Source organism: Phalacrocorax aristotelis, chromosome 7 (genome assembly GCF_949628215.1).
Source record: "Phalacrocorax aristotelis chromosome 7, bGulAri2.1, whole genome shotgun sequence".
NCBI lineage: Eukaryota > Metazoa > Chordata > Aves > Suliformes > Phalacrocoracidae > Phalacrocorax > Phalacrocorax aristotelis.
This window is the reverse complement of record NC_134282.1, coordinates 14,813,192-14,840,316: the sequence shown is the minus strand read 5'-3', so window position 1 is coordinate 14,840,316 and position 27,125 is coordinate 14,813,192. Positions and strand designations below refer to the sequence as shown.

Sequence of the window (27,125 nt, the reverse complement as noted above, 5' to 3'; positions counted from 1 at the left end):
AGCAGCCTTTGTTTTTTTTTTAATTTTGAGCGTGAGGTACTTTTGCAGTGTTACGTTAATTTTGAAATTTGAGAGACAATTTTGCAACCTTACAATTTCTACCAGTACTGTATAACCAGTAATTTCAAGACTTAGGTATATGCGTTTTAGATGTAAGAGCCTTCTAAAGTAATAGTATATTATCGTTTTTTAAAATCTGAAACATGCTTTAAGCTCCTAAGGAAGCTGTTTGTTAAATAATAATTATTTTTTTAATAGCACTAATGTTGTAACCTTAGTCAGTCATTATTGTAGATCCCAACTATTCCTTTTAGCAATTTATTTCAGTTACAATGTTTTCATAACTTCAAAAATCACCTATATGAAGTGTCAAAGCTTCAGTACTTTATCCTGATAGTGTAGGACTTTAAAGATTGTGGAATCCATATGTACATCCCTCTGCTACATGGCAAAGGTTTCAGTTTAGTTTATTAATGAAGAAAATGTCATGGTTGTTTCTGTAAGTATTTGTTTAAAAGGAAATCAGTATCTCTATTTTTTGATTAACAATTGCGGTACTGCCTTGACGATTCACTGGATTATTTGCAGGTTTTTTCTGTTTTGGTACATTCATAATTTGGTAGTGGCAAAAAATGTTATCAACAGGTGCGGTAATTTTTAACCTGAAGATTTTTATAATTTGAGTTCACTTCTTAGAAGTCACATAAAGAAAGGGTTAAATACTTCAGATTATTTTAATGACATGAAGTAATTTTTCAAATGTTACCATGTTCTTTGAAAGATAATTGCATGGTTTTGTAGTTTGTCTAGCAATAAACTGCAAACAGTTAACTTAATTAACGATGTATTTGAAATAACATTTTGACAATAGCAGAGTTAGTGCACAGTGACTGTGCACTAGCATAGCACCAACGATGTGCATGGAATACTGAGTGGAAAAGCAACTACGCTTGCCATTGATGTAGAACTGCAGTTCTTTTTCTTTAGTAACATTTCATTTTGCAATCACACTTACACTGTTGACAATCTTTTGCTTCGGCTGTAAATATTTTAACATTACGGTTTCTCCTTAAAGTATTCTTCCTGTATTTGTCATGGTGATATTTTTCCCAGTAAGCTGTCTGCACCATACATGTCCTCATGGACTGTGTGCCTTCCTGTGGCTGTATACAATCGTACTCCTTGGACAGGATGAAATACCAACTTTGTACAATTCTTCAAAACTTCTACATTAAAACCTTAAAGAATAACCCTAGTGATGGCAAACATTCAAATCCATGTTCTCTTCATTTTAAGGAAAGCTAAAAGATCTGGGGCAGAACTGGTTAATTTTTTTCTTGTTTGTTCCTTTCATATACACATTTGTCTCACTTTCTGTGCTGCTTCTGTTTTAATATATTCTTGCTTATGATGCCTGTTTATGATTTGACTTGGGCTTATGAAAAATTTAATACAATTACTGTGCATTTTCAACTAATAAGCCATTCTCTCTAGCTTTTTATAATCATGGTATCTTTTAAAAATAATCTTTTGGCTAATCTTTTATGCAAAATCAGTATAATATAACTTTTATTTTCTCTTTTTTTTTGGCAATGGAACTGACTCTGACCATTATACATGCAGTATATAAAATTTAATTAGTTCAGTAAGATTTACTGTACAGAAAATTAAAATAATTATGAAATATTTTCAGAAGTGAAATGACCTCAATTACATTTTATGAAGTACAATAAATCAGCCGCTCCTTTTATTTTAACTATACAAATTGCAGAGTCTCACCACCTCAGTTAAACTGCACCATTTTAGCTTTGTTACATTTATTTCCCCTATTCTCTTGCCCAAACTGAGGGATTTGTCCAAATGGAAAAATTATATTGATGTGAGACTTCTACTTTTTCAAATTCATGTTACAGTATTTTTCAGCATACTCGGCAACGATCTATTTCTCTGGGCAAGTTTCTTTGTTGCCCTTGTTTTGTAGATTACATTAATCTTTCTGGTTATGAGAAATCGATCACAGTGATTTGTTGATTTCAAATAAAGAAGGTCAGGAGGACCATAACCTAAAACCTTGCCCATGCCAACTATGGTTCCTGCAAGCATATGATTGGCTCAAAACCAGTTCTTTTGTCCATATGTCAGGTTGATAAGTTTACCAATTCTTACAGTGGACTGACAGTTTTAGCTGAACAGAGATGCCAGCCAATTAAAGGTTTTATGGATTTTCTACTTAACACAGTATTGCTGTTTCCAGAGCTCAATGTCACTGATTGTGCTCCCATGGTGCCATGTGCCTCTTTACCAGGTGCTAATGTTAAACTTTTTTTTTTTATTTAAACAATGGTAATGAAAATATCACTGGATGTTTCAGTATCTGATATTGCCAAGCAAGTCTGTATTAAAACAGATGGCCAGAAGGATTGTTAATACTGTCGCAGGATGCAGCTTGTGTTGCACTATAGGCATTCTCTTTAGGAGGGCCAAATGCTAGTTCTGTAATTGTACCAAAGAAGGTGGCCCACTGCTTGAGAAAGCTGACTTATTTCACCCCTAGTTGTTACACTATTTCATTCCATACTTAAAACTGGTAAAAAAGGTAATATATCTTTTTGCAACTGTATTGAATATAATAGAGGAAGATGAGCGCTCACTGGTTGAAGACAGACAGACAATTACTTGAAAGTTAATATGCTCCAAATTTTAGAAATAGCTGTTAATAGTGTCTTTAATGTATGCATAGAAAAATTATGTTTTTTCAGTACCTTTTAGAAAATGGTTCTATGGAAGTTTTATTATTTCCTGCTGCACATGGGCTCTGCTTGGCTTAGAAATAAACAGTCCCCTTGCAGCACAGGGTCTCAAAAGAAAGTTGGGTATTTTCTTCCTTTTGTCATCCTACCTGTAATAGAGTTTCTGCAAACCAAATGACAAAAACGTGGCAAATATCATGTCTTGGCAGAACTGGGCAGGTGATTCACTTATGCCTCGAGATGAAAAGAAATTTCACCTGGCTTCAAGTTAGTCCTAGTTCTGGGTATAATGGCAATAAAAATGTTCCCCATTTATTTATACATTGAGATTCTTTGTTGACTTTGATCAGTAAATTAAAGGTGCTGTAGTCACATAATGTCTTCAGCAGAAGACAGGGCAGATATTACTAAATTCTGTTTTAATTACACCTGTAGACCTACCTATATATGAATGAAAATACGTAGATGCTTTCCATCACTTAGGCAAGGAGCACAGTAATAGTTCATATTCAAATGGTTGGATATATATTTGTCTTTATAGATGACACTAGAAGTTTTCGTAGTAACTGCAATGCAGAAGTTCTTCAGCAACACAAGCAGTTAATGTCAAAGGTTGCTGAATGTGATCCTTGGATGTACAGGGTTTATCACATGGTAATTCTCTATAAATGCACCCTTGAAAAAATAATTGCCATAGTGAACAAATAAAATGAGTTTGCATCTTTTGGAAGTTAATCTTGGTATTGGGATGCAGACTTAGGTGGAGTGAAGTAATTTATTTTGGTGAACTTGCAAAGAATTGCAGTTGTGAAAGATTGAAACAAATACAGTTTATTTTGGGTTTTCTTATTGTTTGGATATTTTAGCTAGACACACTTCTTTTTTTCCTTTTTTTCCTATTTCACTGTTACTTAGTATTATCATAAGAGCCTTCAGTACGAAGCCAGCTTTTAACTTCCATTTTTCTTTACTGTGTGATATATTATTTAGCAGTTGTCACCAAAGTACTTACAGTTTTGCCTTTGCAATTGGCAGATGCTTCTGGTGTGTTGTTATGAGGTCAGCTGTTTGCAAAAGCTTGTGTAAAGCCTCAATGGCTTTTTAAAATACTGTAACCCCTATATTAGACAAGATCAGTGATTTGACTGACTTTGAGTTCATTATGGATTGGCCACCTTAGAGCAGCCTGTTTTTCCCCATCTTTTTATACTCCCAGCAGGCCTAAATTTGTGAAGTACAGGTCAGGCCATATAAGACGAACCAGCCTGCCAGTTCTCTCATTAGCAAGCATGTGAAATACGGAAGATGTGAGCAAAGCCATGGTCCCGATCTCTATTTTTAATGAGCTGAGAAGATAATGTTAAACTGAAATTTGCACTGCATAATGTGGTTATAGGAGTCAGCTTCCACAAAGCTGCTGGTCTGGGCCTTTGTTCACACAGACATTAGACATCCTTTGTTTTGCCCCTCCTTCTCTTCTTCAGCAGTCATTCAATGACAAGCGTAAAAAGAACCTCTTTTCCCGAAAATTTCCCTTCTACAAGAACAAGGACCAGAGTGAGCAGGAAACCAGTGATATTGACCGTAAGTATGTGGCATTCGATGGAGAGCGAAGCACATGTAGAAGGGCCTGCTAGATTGCAGTAGGGTGTTACCATGGAGACAGTTTCATGAGCTGCAACAGGCTAATGAGCTTGAGGTGCCAATGACAAACCAATCTACAAAATGAATAAAACTGCTGTTAAAGTAAAATTTAACCCAGGAGTATACCAGTTTGGAATAAACTGGGTAATACTCTTCAGTAACAGTGTCTACATAGCTGGAGGAGATAACAGCCTTCCAGCGCTGTCAGTGATGGTTCCTCATTTCTGACTTGGAGGAGAGCATACAGAAACGAAGAAAGTGCAACGGAGCTTACAGACTTCTCGAAACAGTCCCTTTAGACTGGTTACTTCAAAGTCATTCCATTCTAATTTGGTTTTCCTAATGAAGAGAGGCTACTTTGATTTTCATTGTTGTTGCCAGCACTTAAAAAAAAGTGTCTTCTCAAAAAAACCAGTTGCATAAATTTGCTAATTCAGACCAGGTCTACAACAAACTGCATTCTCTGCTGTTTGCATCACTGATTACACTTCATGTACCAGTCAGGCCAAATCCTGTAGAATTACCCTGTGATGTTCTGGGAACTGTCTCCTGTCGTAGCGCCAATTTTATATATTACTGACAATTATTTTCTCTGTGATTGTCTTTTTATTGCTTGCCCTCTGGGGACTACTCTGCAGGAGGTCCCTGACGACATGGGATCAAAAGGCCTGAGTAAGTGATCAAAATACTCCCAAGTTATTTTAACCTCCATCTGAAAAATGACTACTTTTTTTTAACAGATGTCTTTGAGACTGGTGCTCTACTGGCATAAGGAGGTTGACTCTAAAAATGTTTCATAAGGTTTTTCTGGTTTGTAATGTTCTGGGTGTTTTTGCTTTCAGGAACGTGGTACTTTAAGTTCATGTGACTATCACATTAGATTTTTTGGTTGTTCAGAAGCTTACCAGTGCTTACTTGTTTGTCCTTAACAGTACTGTGGTTTTTAATTTGGTGATTATTTTTATGTCACTTTTATCTTGTCTTTGTGGTTTTTATTTATTTAAAAATAACCTATGGCTTTTTACAGTAATAGTACAGTCATTGTCATTAAAGGGTTAAATTAAATTGGACTGTTAAATTAAATCAAACCATTAAGGTTTTTAGTCCTCTCTCTAGGTGACTGATGTTGAGAGCTACTTAAAACAAACAAAAAACCTTTGCTTAACAAATGCCATGAGAGTTTTTCTGCCTGAATTTTTTGAACTCTTATGACACTTTTAGACGAGGTAGAGGGATAGCTAATAGAAGAAATACATAAGCATTAGTTACATTTCATGCAGAAATGTTACTTGAGTACAGTAGGATTCAAAAGTTGCTGAGTACTCTAACAGATCTGTTTGGGTACACAGACATCACCACTGTACTAAAGTGGCAAAAAATAAATGTCAAGACCTTGCTTTCATCACAAGTGTTAAACACATACATTGTTATGTGTTTATGGAATGGTAAAATTTGTCACTAAAGACTAAAGGTAATTAAAGATAACATTTCTTCCCAGCACATAACTGTTAAGCACAGTGTTCCTGAAATTGCATGTAAGAAGTGGTGTACTTCTATACTTGGCCTCAATAATGAAATAAAAACTCTAGTATCTATAACATTAATTTTCCATTCCTGAAATGGCTATTTTCAAGGAAATTCTTGGTCTAAAGCAGAAGACCTTAGCAACATTTATGGCCTTAGCGTTTAGAGCAGATGATCATAAGCAACCTTTATGGCCTTATCATGCCTAGTCTGAACTATGTACTATGGTCCAGAAATGTCACTAGGTGATTCTGTTATAAAAACAAATAGCTTCAGCACAGTCAGACTTCTTGAAACTGTCTTAACACACTTACTGTTACTTGGGCTCTGCAAGACTGCTGTCCTTGCTGGCATTTCAGGCTTCTTTACCAATTGTGCCCATTATCAGGCCGTCACAATACTTCTATTCTGAATAGACAGTGTCTCCCCTTCATGTTCTACCACGAGGCTTTTAAACATTTCAAACATTACTATTTGCCTCTTCCATTCCAATATGAACACTCTTTTTCCAAGAAAAGAAAATGAAATGGAAGTAGATAGAAATTGCTGGTCTCAAACATTTGGAAATACCAGCCTATTTTTCCTGAACAGAAGTGAAGTTCAGAGGGAGTTCAGTCTAGCCAGAGGTTTGTGGCTTAAAGATACTGGTTCACTTTATCCAAAAACATTTGAAAGGGTTAATAAGCGTACATATGATGAGTATAACTTTTTTAAATATTTATTAATCACTAGAAGCATACTTGCTTACACAAAGATTTACACAGAACTGTATAGGTTGAAAAAGACCTTTAAGATCAAGTCCAACCATTAACCTAACATTGCCAAGCCCACCACCAAACCATGTCCCGAAGCACCACATCTACACGTCTTTTAAACACCTCCAGGGATGGTGACTCAGCTACTTCCCTGGGCAGCCTGTTCCAATCCCTGGCAACCCTTTCAGTGAAGCAGTATTTCCTAATCTTTAAACTAAACCTCCCCTGGCACAACTTGAGGCCGTCTCCTCTTGTGTCCTATCCCTTGTTACTTGGGAGAAGAGGCCAACCCCCACCTCACTACAACCTCATTTCAGGCAGTTGTAGAGAGTGATAAGGTCTCCCCTCAGCCTTCTCTTCCCCAGGCTAAACACCCCCAGCTACGTTAGCCACTCCTCATGAGACTTGTGCTCCAGACACTTCACTAGCTTTGTTGCCCTTCTCTGGACGTGCTCCAGAAACTGAATGACCCTCTTGCAGTGAGGGGCCCAAACCTGAGCACAGTGTTTGAGGAGCGGCCTCAGGGGCACGATCACTGCCCTGCTCCTGCTCCTGCTGGCCACACTGTTCCTGATACAAGCCAGGATGCCACTGGCCTTCTTGGCCACCCAGGCACACTGCTGGCTCATGTTCAGCCGGCTGTCAGCCAGCACCCCCAGGTCCTTCTCTGCTGGGCAGCTCTCCAGCCACTCCTCCCCAAGCCCTGTAGCATTGCATGGGGTTGTTGTGACCCAAGCACAGGATCTGGCTCTTGGCCTTGTTAAACCTCTTACAACTGGCGTCAGCCCATCGATCCAGCCTGTCCAGATCCCTCTGCAGAGCCTTCCTCCCCTCGAACAGATCAACACTCCCGCACAACTTGGTGTCATCAGGAAACTTACTGAGGGTGCACTTAATCCCCTCATCCAGATCATTGATGAAGATACGAAACAGAACCAGCCCCAACACCGAGCCCTGGGGAACCCTGCTTGTGACCAGCTGCCAACTGAGTTTAACTCTATTCACCACTACTCTTTGGACCCAGCCGTCCAGCCAGTTTTTTACCCAGTGAAGAGTATGCCTGTCAAAGCCAGGAGCTGCCAGTTTTTCCAGCAGAATGCTCTGGGAAACAGTGTCAAAGGCTTTACTGAAGTCTAGGTAGACAACATCCACAGCCTTTCCCTCATCCACTGAGCAGGTCACCTTTTCATAGGAGGAGATCAGGTTAGTTAAGCAGGACCTGCCTTTCATAAGCCCATGCTGGCTGGGCCTGATCACTTGATTATCCTGTACATGCCGCATGATGGCACTCAAGATGATCTGCTCCACAACATTCCCCGGCACTGAGATCAGACTGACAGGCCTGTAATTCCCTGGATCCTCCTTCTGGCCCTTCTTATAGAAGGGTGTCACATTTGCTAATCTCCAGTCAACTGGGACCTCCCCAGTTAGCCAGGATGGCTGATAAATGATGGAAAGCAGCTTGGTGAGCACTTCTGCCAGTTCCTTCAGACTCGTGTGTGTCTAGGTGACGTAGCAGGTCACTAACCATTTCCCTTTCAGTTATAGGGGCTCTATTCTGCTTCCCATCCCTGTCTTCCAGATCAGGGGGCTGGGTACCTGGAGAACAACTGTCTTACTATTAAAGGCTGAAGCAAAGAGGGCATGAAGTACCTCAGTCGTTTTCTTCTCATCCTTTGTCACTATGATTCCTCCTACATCTAATAAAGGCTGGAGAGTCTTCTTAGCCCTCCTTTTGCTGCTAGTGTATTTATAGAAGTATTTTTTATTGTCTTTTATGGCAGTAGCCAGATTAAGCTCTAGCTGGGCTTTGGCCCTTCTAATTGTCTCCTTTTCTGCTTCATAATGGTTTTCTTACCTCTCTAGTCCCCTTGCTTCCATCTCTTCAGTCTTGTAAGGGAGGAACCACATTGAATTTAATGTGTTATGAAGGCTCCTCATGACAACAATATGTGTCATTATAGCACACAGGTACATAACTTCAAATTTAATTTTACTGAATTTGTCAAACACAAGCTTCTTTATGCAGTCTTAACCTGTGAATGTTAGTGTTCTTCATTACAAATAGACAGACTTATTGGGTGGCATAATATTGATTCTTTATTGTAAAGTTCAGCAATATCAAAGTTCATATTTGTTCACTGGATTTGTAGGATTTTCAGGTAACAGTAAATTGATACCTGAAATTCTTCAATTATGTTAATTTTTATCACAAACAAATTTAACGCAGTTACATAGCTTAAATATAAACACCTTGTAGCTACTGAAATATATTGATTACCTTGCAAAAGGCATGAAATTGATATAGATAGTTCAGAATAAAAGTCAGGAACTTTTGAAAACTCAAGTGTTATGGGGTGAGGGGGGGAGGAATTGCACTTCAGGTAAACCATTTAATATGCCATAGGAAAGTGTCTGTTATTGAATGTGCTGCACTATATTTCCTGCATTATAGTCCAGTATTTCTGCTACAAGACTCTCAGTATAATCAGTAAATTGCCTGCATAAAAGTTGAAATGCATAATCCTATAGTTTTTGCACAACAGAATTCACCTTGAAGTGAAAACCTAAAAATTGCAGGGTACACACGAACTATGAATTAGTGTACTTCTAGTAATCTTATTTTGATGTGCTCTTTAATGTTTTTCTTTTTATTAACATCGATTCCTTTTGTATGAAATTAAGCTTGATCCTGAGAGCTATGAGAAGTATCTTAAAACTTTTATATGCAATAGGTATTGATTTCAGCATTTTGAGATTGGTATTGTCTTTCATCTGGATTATTTTGTGTCAATTTGCTTTCTTTTGGACTCATGCCATTAGTGTACGTTTCTTATTTTTTTTATTGTGTTGCAATTTCAGAGCATGTAACCTCTAATGCCAGCGATAGTGAAAGTAGTTACCGTAAGTGTTTTTAAGTTCTTTGTTTATTTAGTATCTTTGTTTAGTAGCTCTTCCTTTGGTTTTGTTTGTCTGTCTTTCTGGATATTTCTATGTTAAACAGGACTTCCCAGTCACCTTCAGGTGAAATCCATATTCATGTGTGTGGTGGGGTACTGCAAATTCTGCTGTGTCTTTGTTTTTAAAAAACTGACTAGAGAGAATCATTGCAAACCTCCTTTATGGATATTTTAGTTATGATCTATGATTTTCTTAGTTCAGCTTAATTTGAATGAATTCCTTTTTTTTTTTTTACTTATGCAAGCTAGCTAGACCTATCAAAATCTAAATATAAATTTAATGCTGAGAAATATAATTATTTGTAGTTGAGCTTAATACTGGAAGTGCAACTGAACTGTGTAATCTGTTAAATAATGCAATAACTGTGTACATTTTTTCACAACTGAAAGAAAAGATAAACAAACATGTATTTACCCTTGCTTTCAGCTTTCATTTACCTATTTTGTCAAGTGTGGGTGCTTAGTATTGTGTTCAAAGCACATGACACAACATTAAGTGCTGGAGTCAGTTATGATAAATGAGCATGCTAGACACGCATACACGTCTTCTCTCTCTCTCTGAAGACATAGTATCTTTTAAATACTAGACTGAGTTAGCTTTTTTACTAGTTCAAGGTACAGTACTATTTACTATTACCCAAGCTACAGCAGTATTACATGTTCACAGTGGGTAATATGCTGCATGATGCTGCTCTACAATGCTTTAAAATGTCTTAAACCAGAGCCAGAACTTCAATCCCACCGGTCATTTCCAGTGAACAATTCCTCAGTAAAGGTCACACAGCCCAGACCTGGAACCCAGGATAGACCAGAGCAGGAAGATGAAAAAGTTGAGGATTTGAAGAGGAATTTGAAAAGAAGGACCAGTACAAGTCATGCAGCATGGCACTGAGTGGCTCACTGATCAGCTCTTTGTTGCCTGCTAGCTGTGTAATGGGCACTTCAGAAACAGATTATTTATGTTAGGGTAATAAGGAAGGTGGTCCATTAACAGATATATTTGTTTGGAAGCTGTAGATCTTATCAGAGGTGGTGATCCACATTTTTTTCAGATGATTACATTCAAGGAGAGAATTTATGCATGTGTATGAAATCCCCAGCACTTGCAATGCTAACAGTGTCATAGACTCTAATTGTAAAGAAACCAGTTGCAGGAGGTGTTCATGTTCCTTGGAATAAGACAAAATTGAGCATGTGTGGAAGGTGCCTTTGCCTATATGACAAACTTACAGATTTTTAACTGTTTTTAATGACAGGCCATTAAAACTATCTAACCACTGCTGTTTCTCCATAAATTTGCTGCTTTCCTCTCTTCCCCCTCACTCCAAGGTTTTTTCCAGAGCTTGCTTTATGTATCTTTAAAGCTCATTATTGCTACTACTAGTTAGCTTTTTTTCTCTGTTATTATTTGAGAAGCTCTGATTTCATTATGAATGTCATAGTTTTACTTATTTGAATGTGTGATTCCAAGCATTTTTTATTGAAATTATTTTTTTAATTTCTTCTTACTGCTGTCTAATGAAAGTTATCTTGATTACAGATGAGTACGGTTGTTCAAAAGGTTCATTCTATTAATATTCATTTTTCCAAAGTATTGAAAAGCTGTGACAATATATACTTTTTGCCCTCAGTCAGGGGATGCTTTTTACTTATTGTTCTCTCTTTAGTAGTTTGCTTAACTAATTGATGAACTTGTAGCAATGCAACTTCTCCAAATAAGTATCTGATCATATGGGAGCTGGATCTTTCATAGATGAGTCAATAGCTGGCGATTCCCTATTCTTCTCCCTAGTCTAAAAGGGGTTCTGAAAGTATATACTGTCCTTCTAAAATCCATTTGCATGAGTAACTTTCTGAAATATTAAAATATACAGGTTGCATGTTTTCATGTCTGTCTTAACATTTCTCACCTGCAAAAACTTAAAAAAATTAAAATGTTCATTCATGTATTGCTGTAGTACAGTTTGAATGCAAAATTATTGCCAATAGGGGAAATATTTCTCTTAACGAAATGGTAAATTTTGGATTTAAAAGATCAGTGGTATTTGATATGAAATAAAGAATAAATGTATAGAAGCAATATATGAATTTTTCAAAGCTTTTATTTGCCATCTCTTTCTGTGCAACTGTGGTATAGCATTGGTATGTTCCTTTGCCTGTTTTAAGTATGGCTTATGAACTACAAAGAATGTTCCAAAAATTACACAAGTGAGTTATTGAAGGACTGTATTTTATTTAGAGATCATAGTAACTTCATACAATTCGAGCTCATATCTTCAGGACTGTAAATTCTGTGCTGTTGCAGAGTTTATTTTTAGCAATTCCATTGCAAGAAACCTTACTCGGAGATATCTCGTTAGACTGGAAATACTCTTTTAGAGAGGTGGCAACTGAGGTATATTTCAGATGCTTTCACTAACATTTAAAAAGCCTGCAGCTGTCAAAGGTCAACATTCAGTTATTTTAGTTTCATTCACTGCTGATGTGCTTTCTGGAGCTGAGACCAATACAAAGCATTCTTTGCTTTCAAGTTCATCTTTAAAAATTCATTAATAAATAATAGTTATTTAGTATATACAGTCATATTTTTTTAGTAGAATTAGTGTGACTGAAGGTGTTAATTTAAATGCCACTTCATGATAAAGTTAATGGAAGCTATATACGCCTTGACATACATGGTCAGCTCTGTATAAATATAGAAAATTGTTATTGTAAATGCTGGCTTCAAAGTGTGGAGGATGTTCATGATGCAGGTGGCATTGCCTCTAGCCGTGAATGATGGCATGCATGCATTTCATTCAGGGAAACATGTATATGAGCATTTCAATAATGCTTTTAAATTCTTGTGCTTGATGTCAGTTTGACATGCTAACGTAAATGAGGAAATAATTTATACTGTATGTGTATTACGTTTTAAAATTTTGTGTTTGGCCTATCTTTGATTTTTATAATTCATCGCTCTTGAAAAATGTCCTTCATCAGTATCATTGTAATGCATATTACTGAGGAATGTCTGTATCATTAGAATTCATTGAATGACTCAATTTAAATGTGTTGGTTTAGAAAAAAAACCATACATATCTTTGCATTTACATTTTAGGTGGCCAAGAGGAATATGTCTTGTCATATGAACCAGTCAATCAACAAGAAGGTTTGTAGATCGCACTCAGTATAAAATAAATATCAGCTGAATTATCAGAATGGTTCACGTGCCCTTATGCACTGAGCACCACGATAAACTCCTTGACTATTTTGTTACCATTTTTCAAATGAATAAAGCATAAAGGCATAAATTATTAAATGCAATTGCTAAATTATTTAGTGCACAATCCAGAGGCATTCTACTTAAAATAACTTGTGTGGTTTACATTGCATAAAGAAAATAGGGTATGTTTAACAGTTTTGTCAGTGTGAACCTCAGAAATTACACTTTTCTGTTTCATATTGCTTTAGCATTCTCACAGTTGCAGTTCCTTTTTTCTGTCACAGCAAAAAATGTCAATAGATCATTTGTCTATTTTAGTAAGCTTTAATTGAAATGTCTCTAACACATGGCAGTCTCTCATTTCTGTATGGGCTTCTTATATGGCTAATTTCATTAGCAATTGTCAAGTGATTTTTTTTTTTTTAAGAAAAAAATTGAGTGAAATGGAAATTGATAGGGCAAAATATTTTCTTACACTTAAATTTAAAATAAAATGCTTTTCACTGACTTCTGATGGGATACTATCATTTGCTTTTCACTTCAGTCCTGACCTTGCTTCACTGTGTATAACAGAGAATTTTTAGTGTTCCCGTTCACCACCACAGGTGCTAATGATTGATTTACATTATCTGATATATAGCACATATATTTGTAAATTAATATGTAAAATGGATGTCCTTTGGGAACACTGGATATCTAGTACCGATCAAATAAGGTGACAGTCGAAGTTAATGTGCATCATGTATTTACATGAGTTTTGAGTGTCAAGATTTCATTTTTGGTTTCATGCAATGAGTGGCACAGCCCAGTTGCTTTTAGTAATGTTGTGGAACACATGCCTGTATAGGCTTTCCACTCCAGCTTGTTAATCAAAGCATGTGGGCTCCATTTCATCAGTAAGCTTCCAAAAGTAGTAAAAATTGTTATACCAGACTAACACAAACTATATTGTTTATATCATATAATTGGTATTTTGATAGGCTCCAAATAAAATAATGGATGAGAACTGCATGAGTTGAGACCGTGCTAGAAATGGGGAAATGGTAGGCCCTCTTCGATGTGCTAAGTAAGCTATGCTTAAGCTAGGGCACTGGAGGTTTGCTACCCTCAAATGAGCAGCTGCGGGGTCTGTGTATGTATGCACCCCAGAGCATCTCACAAAATTGAGAATCATCTTTTTAGCTGGCATTAGCTTCCCAGGTTCTGACAGCTTAATGGTTTCGTGAGAACGATAGTAATACCACGTGAATTAATGTCAGGGTTGAAGAGAAAAGATGTGAATGAGACTTCACACCAGCCGATGGTTAGTAACTACCATATTGTAAAACTGAAGATTTTAGAGACAAGTGCTTTGGCGTTTAAATACATGGCTGTAATTCCCTTTATGAGTCTGACCCATTGTATGGGGAAGGCCATAAAAGAACCAGCACCTCGTTCCTTTGCTTAGGTGCAGTAATACATTCCCTGCAGATGTTATCAGCATTTGTCCACTACTTCACTTCCACAGTAATTTTTTTTTCTTAAGAAGCCCAGAGGAATAAAGCACTGTAATGATGAATATAGATTTAAAGGTGCTTGGATTTGAGACACTAGTGGGCCACTCTTAGACTTTAAGCAAAGATGTTTATTGTTAAATTGATAGGTTGGCAGTTACTGGATCTCAGATGTTCCTTTTATGAATACATTAATACCCCTGAAAGGAAATAGTTCTGAGAGTCAAGTTGAAATATATTTTATAGGTCAGACTTGAATTAATTTGGACTTACTTGTGCAGGAAAGACAGATTGAACCGAAAACAAAAATGTATACAGCTGAAATTATATGCTAATGCCAAGATACTTGGACATTGTCTTCATGGTTCTTGCAGTATAATCATGTGTTTCCTGCTTGAGCTTAATTTCCAGCCAAAAGCCCTTTATAACTTTATAAAAAACCCAAGCTGCTTTTAAAAGATGCTATACTTTCATTTTATAAGGATTTATAAGGATCTTAATAGTTACAGAAACTATATATATTTGAGTCTTTTCATATATGACTATTTAAGTTGCGGTCTTAGAGGAAAAGATGAAGATTCTCCCAACACAGAACTAGAATTTCATGAACTCTGCTTGTGCTTAGGTACCTCTTTGTAATGAAAAGATTTTCAAACTTTCTCCTTTTACTCTTTTCACTAGAATGAAGGTTGTTACCTTGTGAAAAGATTCCCCCCCCACCCCCACCCCCCCCCCCCCCCCACCAAGACTTCATGATTTCAGACATCTTTGATCCCCTGGGATAGTGATTTGAGAGTGAAGGTCTGAAATCTTTCTTTGACTACAGCATTAACTGATATACATGCTTCAACATGTTTTCTTCTCTTTAGAATTACATATTCTTTTAGGTATTAAAACCATTACTGTGTGATACAGCTTATTTTGTTGAACTGTAAAAGAAAGCAATCATACTGAAATGTAACTGATGTTATTCCTTTATGTTTAATAGTCAGTTACACGCGACCTGTGATTGTTTTGGGACCCATGAAAGACAGAATAAATGATGATCTGATCTCGGAATTTCCAGACAAATTTGGCTCGTGTGTTCCACGTAAGTCTCAGCAAATACTAAAGCAATTCTAAATGATTTTTTGTGTTAATTTTCTTAATAGACATCATCTGCATGTGGAGCTTAAGAGAGTTAATATATGGTCTAAACTTTATAGAGCTATCTTAGTTGTCAGTCATCTATTTGTTTGTGGCAATTTTGCAGTATAAATGGGAGACTATTTTTGGATGTTGTAGGGATAAAAAAGTCACTGTGTTTTGTTTTGCTTTAAAAATGACTGGTTTATATTTCAAGATACTACTAGACCAAAACGAGATTATGAGGTGGATGGACGTGATTACCATTTTGTCACTTCTCGAGAGCAAATGGAGAAGGATATTCAGGATCACAAATTCATTGAAGCTGGCCAGTACAATAATCATCTTTATGGAACAAGTGTCCAGTCAGTGCGAGAAGTAGCAGAAAAGGTAAATCAGTGCCAGTTACTTTCATTTACCGAGGTGGTTATCTGACTGTGCTGACAGGGGAAAATAGAAGAATGGCAAGAAGCTGTTAGGAACCTTCTGACTTTTAAAAGGAGTTTGTACAAAACTAGAGACACGCAAATGCATTTAGGGAAATAATGAAGCTTTGGAATAATGAAAGTATCATGACTGCATTATGGGAAAAGAGCAACCATAGTTTGTGCCCTCTTATAAAAAGAAAATAGAGGAGAAATAAATGGAATTACAGGCTAATTAGCCTAGCTCACATACATAGATTATTAACTAATTAAGAATAGTGGTGGTGGAGTTGATTAATGTGATTATCCATTTGATATAGACCTGTGCAGAAGATGACTTGTAAAATTGTTATTCTTTGTTCCCTTTATATACTTAGCTGACAAAAGAAAAAGAGTTGAATGTAATAAACTCCATTTTGGAAAGATGGTTTACGTAACTACATTTTGAAGACTGACTTTACTGTTTTTATCTTGATCGGATTTTAATTAACTATTTCTTGCAAAATCTAAATATTTCTAAATTCAAGGTGAAATTTACTAGAGCTCTCTGAAGAAGAGTGGGAAGAAGGAAGCATATTTCTTAGAGTAAAATGCTTGTTTTAAAGAAAAATTTTTGGTGAAAATTCTTCACAGATGTTCCATGTTAGGTTGAGTGTTGTTCTACTTCTTACAAATATGGTGCACTTAAAGTAGACAATGTTATCTGGTCTGTATGAGGGAAGAAACAGCTAATTTCTATGTTGGAACTTACAAGTGTGAGCACTTTCAGTCTGGAAATGCAAGAGGGTAAGTGTGGTTAACCTGTGTGACACCGGAGTGTAGTTAGTCCTCTGGAAAGCAGTGGAGACCATTCTGGCCAAATGGGTGAGTATTGTTATTTCTGGCAAGTGTAATTTACTGGAATCAAAAACAGCGTAAACATGGTGAGATTCTGTGGTTCATGTGATTAAGTTTTCTTCTGCTGCCTTTCTCACCCTTTGGAATATACCCTATGGTATATAGTGAGAAAAGTAAAGAAAAAAAACCCCAACTAATTACAAAGTTGTTAAAGTAAGTGAACAGTACTTTGGAGGCTGAACGAAGTTGTGAAAATATCATACGTGGTGTGTTGGTTAAATGATGAAACTGTTTATTGAACAGCTTAAACACTATAAACCCATTGGCAGTTGCTTCACCTGATAGCACAGATACAAGCCTTTGGTTCCATCCTAGACCTGAAATAGGCTGTGTTCTTTTGCCCATCTAGTGGGCTTCGTAAGGTACAAAATGGTTGTAAATCTTTTATAAACTGACATGAAGAACAAAGAACTGCCAGGTGTCTCTATGCTATTGAATCTCTTGCACAGGCCCTGTGGGACTTTGGGTAGATGCAGCAATTTCTCAGTTCCAGCTATGTTATTTTTCTGGGAAACAATGGCTTCTCCTTCAGAACCTGACTTCAAAATCATGACAGGGCTGCAAACGGGTTGATCTGGGGCTACTCCCTCCTTGTAGTCCTCTCCATCTTGCTTAAGAGATGAGTCTCTTCAGTGGGTCTTATTACTGGGGTACAAAAGATGATTTCCAAGTTTTCTACGATGAATTTAGGGGCAGACACAATAGAAGTGACCACTACTACCCTAAAAGTACCAGAAATAGTATTCTTGCAGTAGCTTTAAATTGTGTTCATTTGCCCATCCTTCTAGGTGATCCCTATCTCTCTCATTTCCTGACCTATAACAGACAGATGAAGATGCTTTTTGATGTCATTGTTCAGTTATTGTAATAGGCAGAGTGCTGTGCTGTGTATCTCAATCAGATGCAGTGCAAGTAGGGAACTAAAAAATAAGTAAAATATTGTGTTAATACACTGTGCAAAGAGCAAAATAGCTTGCCTGGATGAAAACATGATAATAATATCATGAAGTACTTGATTTCTTTTCCTTGTCTTCCTAATCTTCACTTGAAAGAAAATTTCATATTCTCTTTGGAATCACTAGCAGCTTGCAAAGCTCTGTGTCTGAGACCACTGTTAATGCACATTTGTTATTGATTTGGAATAAACTGTCACAGTCATATCCCATAAGGTTCAGTACAGGTACTGTGCTGGCAATCTAGTCCTCCACCCTTTGCCCCAAATCCTTTGTCACCTGGCATCAGTTGTTGGGCCAAACGCGGGAAATACTAAGTGTCTTATCCTGAAAAGGAAAATGGACCACATAATGCTCTTAATTCTCAATTCTCAGAGCATGTGCCACATTTAAAGGGAAACTGTTTGAAACATGTGGACGGGTCAGCACATGTAGTAAAATACTCTGCTAGAACATACAAACACCTTTCTTAAATGATGCCAGTTAGTATCCAGGTCCATGGACTGAATCAGGGAAACAGCTATCATCAGTTGAAAGCAAGCAGTTATGTATTGTTTGTGTGGGAAGAACACTTCTGCCCTATTTAAGAATTCCTGAACTAAAATTCTGTGGTTTTGTTGTGCAAGAGATCATACGTAAATGATCCTAGTGATCTCTTCTGCCAGGAAGCAGAAATGTGTCAGTCATTTCAGACTGCAGTCACTTCCTTGCTTTTCAAAGTGCCCTCCAGGACTGATCTCCCAGGAGTTCAGAAAATGTGTTGTATGATATGAGTAACCTTTGATTTTATGGTGATTGTGGGTTTGTATGCTGGCTCATGGAACTCTGCTATTCACAATGGTCTCCTGCTAAAGAAAAAGCTTTTCTTATTTTAGTCCCATGACAGTGGTGTTCTCTTCCTCTCCCCCCATCCCTTTCTAAAATGGTGGTATGCCAAATTACTCATATACTACTTGGAAAGAAATTAAAATGTGTGAGGTGGAAATGAGTGCATCAGAGATGAGAGGAGCTGAGGAACAGGAAGAGCCCTTGAGATGAGATATCCCAAAGAGCTGGAAAATTGCTTACAGTGGGAGAATAGAGGTGGGGAGAAAAGCAGCCCTACTACATTGTCTTCCAACTGCCCAAGGAACGGTTAAGTTATATTTGTTTCTCAAGAGATTAAAAATAATCAGCCCAAATAAATTGCATTCACCACCTCAAACTTGCTATTCTGTTGTGTGGTACCTGGGAGGAAGAGAGTGCTTGTATTCAGTTCCATCTAACGATTCTGATGATGGTGGCATATTTCCCTGCCGTCAGAGGTGGTTACTCCCTCAGGTATGCAGTTAAGTCATCTGGCTGCTCTAAATTGCATCTGTGACATGGCCACCTAAAGGATCCTCAAATTATTTTTTGAAAAAAAAAGATATCATTTTGGTGGTGTGGTTGAAGTGCAGCTGTTCCACTGGATGATTCTGCATTGCTGATTGGGCTGCAACAGCTGGTGGAGAAAGGAAGGAAGAAGGGTCAGGAACATCTCAAATGATGTGTGATCCCAACAGAGGAGCATTGTGGGTCCTTGTGCCAAAGTGGTGAAATTGTAATATCATTGATGCAAATGCTCTAATTTTGTTGGCTTCAGTGGAGATGTGTTTTGTTCTTCTAAATTATTAGGTGCATACCTGTGACTTAAACATTGCTTAGTGCCGTTTTCCCTTCTCTCTCACTTTTTAGGGTAAACATTGCATTCTTGATGTTTCTGGTAATGCGATCAAAAGGTTGCAGATCGCCCAGCTGTACCCAATCTCCATTTTTATTAAACCCAAAACAGTGGAAAATATCATGTGAGTAAAAATAAAGTACTTCAAGCTAAATTGTTTGAGAGTGTCATTGTATTTGAAAAGCCAACTGGAGGCTATGTGAAGACAATTGTAATATTTGCATTTTAAACAATATTTAATTTCCCGAGTTTAATTTCTAGGGACTTTTAGATGGGATTTCTAATTCAAATTAAAGTGCTTGAGAACGAATGTCATTGTGCTAAATGCCATGCAACATAGTGTCAAAACAGCTCGTTCCCACTACAGTCTTTGCTTAGGTGTGTCATTTAGGAGACTGCGTCTGATTAGGGTTAATACTCAGACAAGTTTAAAACCTTATTTCAAAAGCCTCCAAGTATTTGACAGTAGTTTTAAAATTTATAATGTTTTCAATTGCAGGGAAATGAATAAACGCTTAACGGAAGAGCAAGCCAGGAAGACATTTGAGAGAGCCATGAAACTGGAGCAAGAATTTACTGAACACTTCACAGGTGTGTTTTGCTTGGAACTGTTCCCTTGCCAGAGTTGAAATTTTATTGCTTGCTGTAAAATAGTAATTGCCTCACTGAGGTAAGGCTGAACTTTGTTTTCTGGCTAATCTGTGATTGTTCTGAGGAAAAGAGCCATCTTAGTATCTTTACAATGATTTCAGTTTGATCAAATAATTCAATATTTACTGGGAGCTTAATTTAGGTTTTAAAAACTGTGAGACTTTCTCCTGTTTTCCTAGGTATTGTAATGCAGATGTTTGCTTTGTTGATATATTGCATGCTTAAAGCTTTTTACTTGCAAAGCTGAGATTGCCCAGCAAAGCTCCCTGTAGAAAATGATTAATTTCCTTTTTTTAAAATCAGGAAGTAAGGAATGATGGTAATTAATTAAGCTGCTGGAAATGGGGCATTACAGCATTATGGTACTTAGCAAATCAAATTTGTGTGTGCCATGGACTTAACTCTAACAGCAAGGGATGGGCTGCAAGCGCTCAGACTATGCTAATTGTTTGCTTTGTGGCTTGCAGACGAGGAGATTGATCAACTCAGGATTTTTCTGGAGGACAGAAATGAGCCTTCTCTATTCCTGTCCCAGATAGACTCTCACTCCTTTCCCTCATGTTATGTTCTCTTTTGCAGTGTTTCAATGTTTGCTGCCCCCTTCACCTCCTTTCTGTGACACAACTCCTTTGACCAGTTCCTGCTTACACATCTATGTGGGCAGAGCTGTGAATGCAACAGCCTGCTCCACCTGGGCAGAGACATGGGAAGGGGTGGTGGCTTCACATGGGAGGAAGATTGGGGCAGGAAGTTGACTAGTTCCTCTGTCTTCCCGCTGCCTTGTTCTCTACATTGCGTGCCACCCACACAATGAACAACTTGAGCCCATGCCTTTTTGTCTGCCTGCCTCCCTCCCTCCCTGCTGCCTCGCAGCAGTCGGTTAATCCCAACACTGCATCTAGCTCTCCCAGTCTTCCCATAGCTCTCTATCTGTCTGCACTCAGAAAGTTATGGGAATCTTTAACATATATTGCAAAGCCTTCCAGTCATAGCGTCCCTTACCAAATGACTTGCAAATGTGTCAGGTATGTTCAGGACATGAATGAGCTTATTTTAATACATATTAATTAATTATTTATCTGGTAGCCGGTGTTCTCCGAGGCTGTCTCAGGGCATTATGTAGGACACGTTTTCAGGAAATTAAGGGACATAGTTCAAGATGTTTCAAAAAACTGTGGGACTTCTTAAGAGCTTTTGTGCTCAGGGCCATGTTTCTTCTCAGAAACATAAGGCTTGTTGACAAAGGATGATAGCCATGGTCAGACTTCTGCCCTTGATAATCCAGTTCAGGCTAGAAATCCTTTTCTGAATCTGTCTGAGATTTGAAGACATTACAAATCCCACTTATTGCTTACAAGTTGAAGCCTGCCACCCATATAAGTCAGGCAGTAAAACAGAATGTGTGAGCATTCCCTAACCTGGTAAAAAAAACACCACATCATGTGGGGCAACTGAAATCAACTTCATCAGCAGGTTAAGTTTAAACAGACTTAAACTTTGTACTGAAGCACATGAAGAGCACATCCATCTTCTGTTCTGAGGGTATTAAGCTTTGGAAGAGGTGTGGTTAAACATAGTTGGAGAGACGTAAGATGCTGAAGCTTGTGGCTGTTTGCATTGCAAATACATTGCTGAGTCTTTCTAAGGCACTGTTGTGCTGTGAATATTATGCATGAGCTACAATAATTGAACAGCCTCCTCCCACGGGCACTATGACAATGGGCTGCAGATGGGGAGAAAGTTTTTAGATGGGAACGATGAGTAGGAATAAAAAGGAAGCAGTTTGCATGAAAGCAAAGCTTGGAAGCAGCACTAATATATTAATGCACAAAAGAGGGAGTCTGACCTGCATCCAAAATTATCTTTCATGCTTAACTTTGTTTCTTGGATTACCAACACTGAGGTGGTAATCCTAATTAAAAAGAAGCTGCTGCCTAATGGTGATTGCATTTTCAGACTGAAGTGTGGTAAGAACAGCTCAAACTTCATCCTCATTTTCACCAGACTGTACTTTACTCTGATATGACATCCATGTTGGCTCATTTCTAATTATTTTCTAGTCTTGGAGAAAATATATCTAGCCTACACCATCTGAATATAAATTGCACTTTTAACTGTATAAGGGAGCCTGTTGTCTATAAAACTTGAATCTAATGGGTGGGCAGCAATCACCATGAGTCCCTCCTCTTTTTGGCCAAAAGCAAAGCTTAGTGCTAGCGGTTAGAAATCCCAAGGTCAGCCAGCTGTGCTATGAAGTTTCAGGATGCAGCTGAGGAGTTCACCAGTCTGCATTCCACCAAGCCAGGCCTCAGACTGACTGCATGAGGACACAGCCCTGTACTCTGTCTTGCCTTGTTGTGTTGGAAACACACATGAAAGTTGGACCAAAAATAATACCAGAGGATGTAAATTGACTCAGACAAACTCTAACATGGTTAAGAACAGCAAAAAACACTCCTCAGTTGTATTGCGTACTTGCAGTAAAGGGAAAACCACTTCCTAATCCCAGGCCTCTGAGTGGGAGAGATGGTGCTTTGTGTGTCCTGTGATACCATCAACAATGTGCTTCACCCCAGCACAGAAACCAGGAATCCCAGTAGGTGTCTGTTCCTTCAGTGATCTAAAATCCTCTTGCCACTCTGAGAAAAAAAGAACAGCTTGGCTTGGAACATCTTGGTTTCTGTACGGAGCTGTGAAGGATTAGTGCTGATTGCCACATTATGTTTTGCAGCTATTGTCCAAGGAGACACACTGGAGGAAATCTACAACCAAGTGAAACAGATCATAGAGGAGCAGTCTGGGCCTTACATCTGGGTTCCAGCAAAGGAAAAATTATGAAAACAGATTTTTATTTTTCATTTTCTAATTGACATCACCTACTACATCTGACGACTCTAAGCCCTTCCGGTGGAGCCTGCATCTAGTTCTTTCCAGCGTGGTTCATACCCTAACCATCACATTCTGCAGTTCCCATAATGCTTTACATTTGGTGTCTATCTTAGTTTAAATAATTTGTATTATTGTGTGTTGTTGGTTTGCCATTTTTCAAACATGACAGTGGAATGGCCTGACCAGCTACTAGTTTGGGGTGGGGGTGGGAGGGAATTGCTTGGTTAAAATTCCTTAATGTTTAAGGGAAAGTAACTTTCAAAGATTTTTCAGAAAAGCTTTATAGACATTCTTTTAAAATTTCGTAACAATTGAAAGAAAAGTTGTATTCAAGGAAGTTGTAAATCACAAGTAACTTTGCACGCTTAACTTTCATAGCATGGTTTGGTCAGGGCAATCAATTTCAGGTTTTATTTTCGGAGTTAAATTCTATTCTGATAGGGATTGGGTGCTTTTTTTTTTTTTTCTTTCTTTCCAGGCAGTTAGAGAGGAACTTTCAAATTTTGAGTTAACATTTTCATTACCTCCCATTACTACTCCTCAAGGGATATTCATTTTCATAATTTCATATGGATATTCTTATAATCTATTTTTTCATTTTTTGCCAATAAAATTGCTAGGGACAAAGATGTGTAATGTTTTTAATCTTCCTCGTGAAACACTATTTATAGTGTCTTACAGAAATTGTTTATAGATAAGGGTCACACATTTTTTGAGCCTAAAATATGTTTAGGTGCTAGGAAACCTTGTATTTTTCAGAGGAATGCCATATTTCCATTGGCAGTACTACAGAAAACAGCTGCAGAGATGGTCATTAGGGCAATGAGAGAGTGATTCGTAGCCTAAAAACGTGTGTGTTCTTAGGGGTCAGATTTTAATGACTATTTTACCCACAATAACTGCCTATTTTGTTATAATAAATATATATATATTAAACTTTCTTTAACTAAACTCTGTAACTATGGGAATTATTTTCTTTACATAGTTGCGCACACATATAAATATATATATAAAATCTATATTTTTCTTTTACCACCTACTCCTAGCTTTTTGTTTTGAATAAAAATACAAATTAGAATCTACCTTCCTTAATCACGAGAAATCAAATGGGCTATGGTGACTGGGCATAAAGTCCAGGGAATATTAGTTACAAGTAAAAAAATATGTGCAAGTTCTCCTCTTTTCTACGGAATTTCAGGTGTGGGGTTTGTTTTTTCCTTCCCCCTCCCCTGCCTTGTAATATGCATGTCTTAACCAAAGGGAGATTTCAGAGTCAACAATACGTTTTTATTTTTCTGTACATGTTCATCGCGGATTGCATAGGCACAAGATCTTCCATTTGCAACGCACAAATTTCTGTGCTGAATGTTATAAATATGTTGTACCAAAACATGAAACTACTGTCAGTAATTAAATTCTCTAATTCCCATATTATTTGGTACCTGCCATTGCTTACTTGAAACCGATTGTTTATAAGAGGGATGTACTTAGAGCATTCATGGGGCAGTCACACAACCAAATTAACTTTGGTTTGTAAAGAATTATCAACACTATCCATTCCATTTGTTAGAAAGAGGAGAACAGCTAATAAACTTTATTGTACAATATATTTGTCAAGTGTGTTTTTAATCAAAAGAAATACAGATGTTGTAGCATTTTAAAATAATTGGCTCCGACTGTAAATGACAATAATATTAGATTGGGGCTAGTGAAGTTATTACATTAAACGCAGGTTTAAACTTGGGACACAAATATTGCTGGTGTTATGTGGATGCTTATAAAACTTAGAGTAAGCACAAGCTGCTGGTGCATGGCCCAAAATAATTTTTGTTTTTCTATATTTGTGAAGTAAGTGTGCTGTCTTTCTGAGACTCCTTCTGTCTGTGCAAGTGGAAGGTTTATAAGAATGGTGCAACTTTTGATAAATAATGTCAGAAATTTTTAAAAGGAGCTAAAAGCTTACTGTAGTCTAGCTCTTTGCAAGTTACTGATTATCTGAGGTGTATAGTGAGACATCTTAAAACAGACCAACTTTTAGATCCTTATATTTTTTAATCTCAGCTATCAAATCTGAAAACCAAAATAACGTCTGAGATCTCTATATTGTGTGCATTTTTATTTTTCCTATCTCTTTTTTTAACCCACAGAGAGTTTTATAGTTCCTGTTCAGCTGAGTAGATATGTGAAGAATTACTCTGTCATATATTGGAATGTCTGAATAACTTTCACAGAACTTTTTCTCCCAGGCATTTGTCCTGTACTAGCTAGGCGGCCCCAAATACTGCACTTGGACTGAAGTCCCCAGTACTTACCTTGCACAGCTGTCATGCTCCAGTGAAAACCAGTCTCGGATCAGGAAAACCCAAAGGACTCTGGGGTATCTTGCATTTTTGGTTTTGTTTGGTTCAGATGTTGCCCTTGAGCCCTGGCAGAAGAGTTGATTCTGGTAGCCCCAATGCCCAGGTTAGATTTGTTTTATCTTGTAATTCTTAGGATTTTGCATTAATTGCTGTTTTTCTGGATCTCATTTTTCCTGTCTCGGGTGCCGATATATCTTTGATTCTTTCTGTATTTTAAAGATACATTTTACAAGACATGTCCTTCTCTTAAGACTTCCAGTTTAACAACTGGAGTAATTAGGAAGTCCAAATGGTGTTACACAGATGCATTACCACCCTACTTTTGCTGACCTGGTGAAGGCACCATGGCTTTTCTTCTCTGCCTGCTAACCCAACTATTTGTAACTGCTATACAGAAGCATGCTCAATGATGTATTTGCTGCTCCCTATTATTAAGTTATATTAATCATTTCCCTTGTGAGCATTCTTGCTAATTTTTGCTGCAAATTAGGTTAAGAAATTTAATATCCCCTTAAAGCATAGATATTCATAGAATTCTGAATAAAATAGGAAAATGAGCTAAATTATCATGAGCTGTGCTTGTGTGATGGTTTAGAGGGGGCTGCATTCAGAATAGGCCTCCTGTACAAAAAGGCTGCTCGTCTGCCTTCTGAACCTTTCCCGCAGAGGATCAGAACCACCACAGGAGAGGCCTGGTACCAAATTTATTTCTTATTAATCTTGCCCTTGCAGTCTTAAGGAACTGGTGCTAGGACTGCGGTTCAGTCGTGTCATCTATCTTTATGTAAGCCTTTGTGCAAGCATCAGAGGGCCTGAGAGGTTAATTTGGCCAGTGGGAGGGGGACAGGAGTGATGTGAATAACGGATCCTTCCAGAAGTTTGGAAGGACTCCAGGGGTGCCAGGTTGTTCTTTAGCGCTTCAGACAACAAAGGGGGATGACTAATTCCAGATAGTCTAGATAGCGAGAATCAGAGTTCAGCCATAAGGTTTTGTTTAAGAAGAAGGTCTGGCGGGGTCATGCTCTGTGTTTTGAAGTTCCACACTTGAAATAGCAATTAATTGACTTAAACTCAGCTGTTGTCTTACAGGTACTAGTAGGTGTTAAAACTAGCAGCCTGGCCAAATTGTAGTCAAGTAGCTAAGTAACTAACTCCGGACAGCATCTGTGCAACATTACTGGATGTATGGACTATCTAAGGGTGCATCAGCTGTGTTGTCAGGCATGCTCTCAGTAAAAGATGGCAAAGATATGTGTGTGTGGATTCGTGGCAGGACACAGACGTTCTTTTTTTGGTAGCTGGGTGCTGAGCTGAGAAATGGCAGTCAGCAGAGCAAAGCAGCATTAAATGGCTTTTATCTAAACAAAGTGTACAGGCAGCTGCAGCTCATTGACTAATGAGGAATGAAGAAAAGGGCAGCACAAATGAGTGTTGCTCTGTGAAAGCCAGTCTAAAAGTCACAGCAGCTTTTGAGAGAGCTGCTGTCAGCAGAGTGTTTACTCTTTCTGGGAGAAAGAAGCCTTCCTGGGCATTCACTAAAACCTTAAAAAAAATCAAACTACTACAGCTGTTTCATAGCATTTGCTATTATATTTCAGGAGATGGGCACTAAGCATGCACTGTACCATGTGTAGAGTGTATAGGCTTCACTATTCTAAAAGCCTGGGTTTCTTCTTATGGCTTTATGGGATTCATGACAATGCCGAGAATGTGGCGAAAAAGTGACCATCAGCTCTGTCGGGTGAAGTGCTTAACTTGAATCTACTTTTGCATCCTGAGCCCCAACACGTAG

General features: G+C 37.7%; 1 protein-coding gene across 10 annotated transcripts in view; it reads left to right on the top strand.

The window, feature by feature from the left end:
• Positions 1-23,632, top strand: part of DLG1 (discs large MAGUK scaffold protein 1) — a 166,217-nt gene extending 142,585 nt beyond the window's left edge. For 4 of the 10 annotated variants that reach the window (XM_075098895.1, XM_075098894.1, XM_075098901.1 and 1 more), the window contains 8 exons: positions 4,235-4,334; positions 9,536-9,577; positions 12,734-12,784; positions 15,320-15,421; positions 15,674-15,846; positions 19,448-19,557; positions 19,933-20,024; positions 22,816-23,632. In XM_075098895.1, the coding sequence (XP_074954996.1) occupies positions 4,235-4,334; positions 9,536-9,577; positions 12,734-12,784; positions 15,320-15,421; positions 15,674-15,846; positions 19,448-19,557; positions 19,933-20,024; positions 22,816-22,922 (777 nt within the window). In that variant the 3' untranslated portion in view covers positions 22,923-23,632. Of the gene's footprint in view, positions 1-4,234; positions 4,335-5,032; positions 5,067-9,535; positions 9,578-12,733; positions 12,785-15,319; positions 15,422-15,673; positions 15,847-19,447; positions 19,558-19,932; positions 20,025-22,815 lie in introns of all 10 variants that reach the window. The other 6 variants (XM_075098899.1, XM_075098898.1, XM_075098903.1 and 3 more) reach the window with 2 other exon arrangements.
• The last annotated feature ends 3,493 nt before the right edge of the window (positions 23,633-27,125 follow it).